The sequence below is a fragment of the Anabas testudineus genome, chromosome 4, assembly GCF_900324465.2.
Source record: "Anabas testudineus chromosome 4, fAnaTes1.2, whole genome shotgun sequence".
Taxonomy (NCBI): domain Eukaryota; kingdom Metazoa; phylum Chordata; class Actinopteri; order Anabantiformes; family Anabantidae; genus Anabas; species Anabas testudineus.
Genome location: NC_046613.1, coordinates 1,724,312 through 1,727,347, shown reverse-complemented (window position 1 = coordinate 1,727,347; position 3,036 = coordinate 1,724,312). Strand labels below are relative to the sequence as shown.

At 43.7% G+C, this 3,036-nt stretch overlaps 1 protein-coding gene across 1 annotated transcript; it reads right to left on the bottom strand.

The window, feature by feature from the left end:
- Nucleotides 1-424: 424 nt before the first annotated feature.
- Nucleotides 425-3,036, bottom strand: LOC113151983 (serine/threonine-protein kinase pim-2-like). Its single transcript, XM_026344863.1, has 8 exons — nt 2,942-3,036; nt 2,320-2,658; nt 1,810-1,904; nt 1,673-1,720; nt 1,337-1,552; nt 1,083-1,260; nt 803-979; nt 425-724 (listed from the first exon to the last, which is right to left on the bottom strand). Exons 3-8 carry the CDS (start codon nt 1,882-1,884, stop codon nt 633-635), a joined length of 786 nt encoding a protein of 261 aa, XP_026200648.1. The 5' UTR covers nt 1,885-1,904; nt 2,320-2,658; nt 2,942-3,036; the 3' UTR covers nt 425-632.

The window sequence follows — 3,036 nt, the reverse complement described above, 5'->3', positions numbered from 1 at the left end:
ACCTGCACCAGGTTGGACACACTTAATGACCCATTTTAGGTGTTAAGAGGGGTTGGGCAGAGGTGTGACTATTACATCCTTCGCATCCTCCCCATCCTTTGTTTCACCAAACGAGCCTGTTCAGGCCAAGGGGTGGAGTAAAACCAAACCTGGAGCATAAATTTGTGGTCTCTAACCAACTATCTTCAGACTGAAGCAGCTAGTTGGATGAGTAGCAAAACGTTTTAACCTAACAAAAGGAAGTCTAGTTGCCATGACTCAACTTCAATTTATATAGCACCTAATCAGAACAAGTAATTTGAAAGCATGTCACCATGTAAAGTTTAAAGCTGTACAAAATACAACAATACAACTGTACAGAACTGTGTAGAAAACCCAACAAATCCCATTTGAGCAAGCACTAGGCGACAGTGGGAAGGAAAAACTCCTCTTAGAGGAAGAAACCTCCAGCAGAACCAGGCTCAAGGTGGGCGGCCATCTGCCTCGACCGGTTGGGGTGAGTGGAAAGAGGAGAGAGAAAAGAACAGGAGGCAACAAAAAAACAACAAGCGACAGACAAAACACTAGGCAGGTTAGGAGGGCAGTAACTGCATGCTGGAAACATACAGAATGCCTTGGAGGTCCAGTCTGAATTACATCAGCCAGGGGTGGTGCTTCAGTGTCTCCAGGGTGGGTCGAGCCTCCGCTTTCTTGACCAGACAGCTATTTATAAAATCTTGGCAGTCTGGACAGACGAACAGGAGTCATGTGTTAAACACTGCTCTCAGTATTACAGGACTACATGTGTATGGTTAGGACTTACCAGAGGAAAGATTTTCATTGATGAGAGGATTTTCAAAGATGATATCCTCTTCTGTGATGAATGGGAGAAAACCATGCAGCATCCCAAACACCACCACACCAAGCTGCCACACTGTAGTGGGTACAGCCGTGTACCAACCACGGTGGAACCACTCAGGGGTTAAGTAATCGTAGGTTCCTACAATTTTTCCAGAAACAAAATGAAATGGTGAGGGACTGCGGTTGAGGACAGAGAAAAGATGCTATATTGTCCCTGAGAACTGGACGATAAGACAGCCTACCTTGATCTGCAGCATATTTCCCATTTGTCAGAAATGCACCTAAGCCAAAGTCAATGAGCCGAACTCGGGGGACAGCAGAGCCGGTTTCTATCAGAATGTTTTCCAGCTTGATGTCCCTGTGGAACACACCTTTGGAGTGCACCTCAATGAGAGCATTCACCAGTTGTTTGACAATTATCTGAGGAAGAGATTTAATGAGTGTGGACATGCTGGGTGTGGACAAACAGAAACACACTTAGCCATCGGCTACTTACTTTAGCCTCATACTCATCCAGGTAGGACCCTCTAGTGTTCATATAATCAATCAGGTCCAGGCAGGGAACTGGTCTCTCTAGGACAAGTATCAGCTCACTTTTCAAATCATACCAGTCCAGCAGAGTCACAGCTGCACTGGTTTGTCCTTCTTTTGGATTGACTTTGAGCATTAGTGCCACCTCCACAGGGATCATTTTAGTCCGGGTGTCCATATACTACAGACACAAAGTGAGAAAAACAATGAGAAATTCAGTATGTCTACAAACACACAAACAGCTGGAACTTTGAGATTTCATGAGGTACAAGAGGAACGTGTGAGGATGTCTTCAACTCACCATTGCTGTACGCCTAACGCCTGATTGGGGAATGTGTTTAATAGCTACCTACAGAACAGGAAAACAAAAATGTGTTTAGTGAATGTTGCGATGCACAGTCGATACTTAAATTACACAGGTGTGTGTGTAAATCATACAGGCATGTTGTCACATTTGCGATAGCCTTGATAGACTCTCCCAAAGCCTCCTTTGCCGCACAGCATCTCCTCCATGTACTTGGCCTCAAAGGCAGCTGCACAGACAAAACACAAACACTTTTGTCATAGTTGTAAAATGATCATTTCAGCATTTTATTAGATGGTTTTAATCCTCAGTAGATATCACAGGCTAGTTGGTCCTCATTCAAGATTTAAGATTCAGGATTCTTTATCATCACTGTACCGAGTACCGCAAAATTAGAGCAATCCTTACAGTGCAAGACAATAAAAGATGAAATAAAATTATTAAAAAAAACATTTACTTGTATTAAATACAATATTACACAATAATTGAATGTGAAGAGTGTGAGTGTTAAATACAGTGTAGCACTGTAGTAAATACACAATATAAGGTGCAGTAAAAAGTAAACATGAAGTAAAGTGCAGCAATGCTAAACGTGAGAATATACCAGAAAAAGAGGAAATTCATCTACTTCTATCTCATCTCACCTCTGCTGTTAGAGGGAACAGTGTTGACTGACGATGAGGTGCAAGGTTCGTTATTGGAGGACGCTGCAGTGGCAGTTTGTTGGCTGGTGCCCTCACAAGGACTGGGGGTATTTCTGCTTCTCTTCCTGGGTTCCTTTGTCTCCTCTTCTGATTTCCTCTTCAGACCCTGCTTGTCTTTACCTTCAAAGCTGACAGGGAATCCACTGACAGAATAATTGTGATCTTCAGAGGGTCTGGGGGCCTCTCTGCTTCTTTTCCTCGGCCCTTCTGTGTCTTCATCAGACGTGGACCTGCGCTTGCCGCTCTTCTTTGTTTCTATGCTGCTGTTGGAAGTTGAACCTAAGACGGTGCAATCAACAGCAACATGAGTAAGATAACCTCCCATGTAGTTAAGTGGGAAAAGTTAATACAAAGTGTGTACACTGCTGTTCACACTCTTCACACACACGCAGACACAGACACACAGACACTATTCAGACCTTCAAACATCTGAGCACTTAACTTTTATTACTGACTCTGAGTTTCAGCATTAATCTAAATCTGAACATGACACAGAGTCTCCTTGTTCTGTTCACTGTTCACTAAAACACATGTAATGAAATTAATTTCTGTCTCTTTTAACCTGTGCTCGTGGGGGGTGCAGGCTTTGCTAGGGCAGAACTGGATTGAGGTTCCCTCCAGGCGTAGCTGCAGCCCGGGGAGGGACCAGAACTTGTC

Bases quoted from the DNA above. Each gene is read 5' to 3' on its own strand.
- LOC113151983 (XM_026344863.1), bottom strand. From the start codon at position 1,884: ATGGAGGAGATGCTGTGCGGCAAAGGAGGCTTTGGGAGAGTCTATCAA. The intron at 1,721-1,809 runs GTATGATTTACA...CCTGTTCTGTAG, and splicing joins GCAAATGTGACAACATGCCT to GTAGCTATTAAACACATTCC. The intron at 1,553-1,672 runs GTGAGTTGAAGA...TTGTGTCTGTAG, and splicing joins GCGTTAGGCGTACAGCAATG to TATATGGACACCCGGACTAA.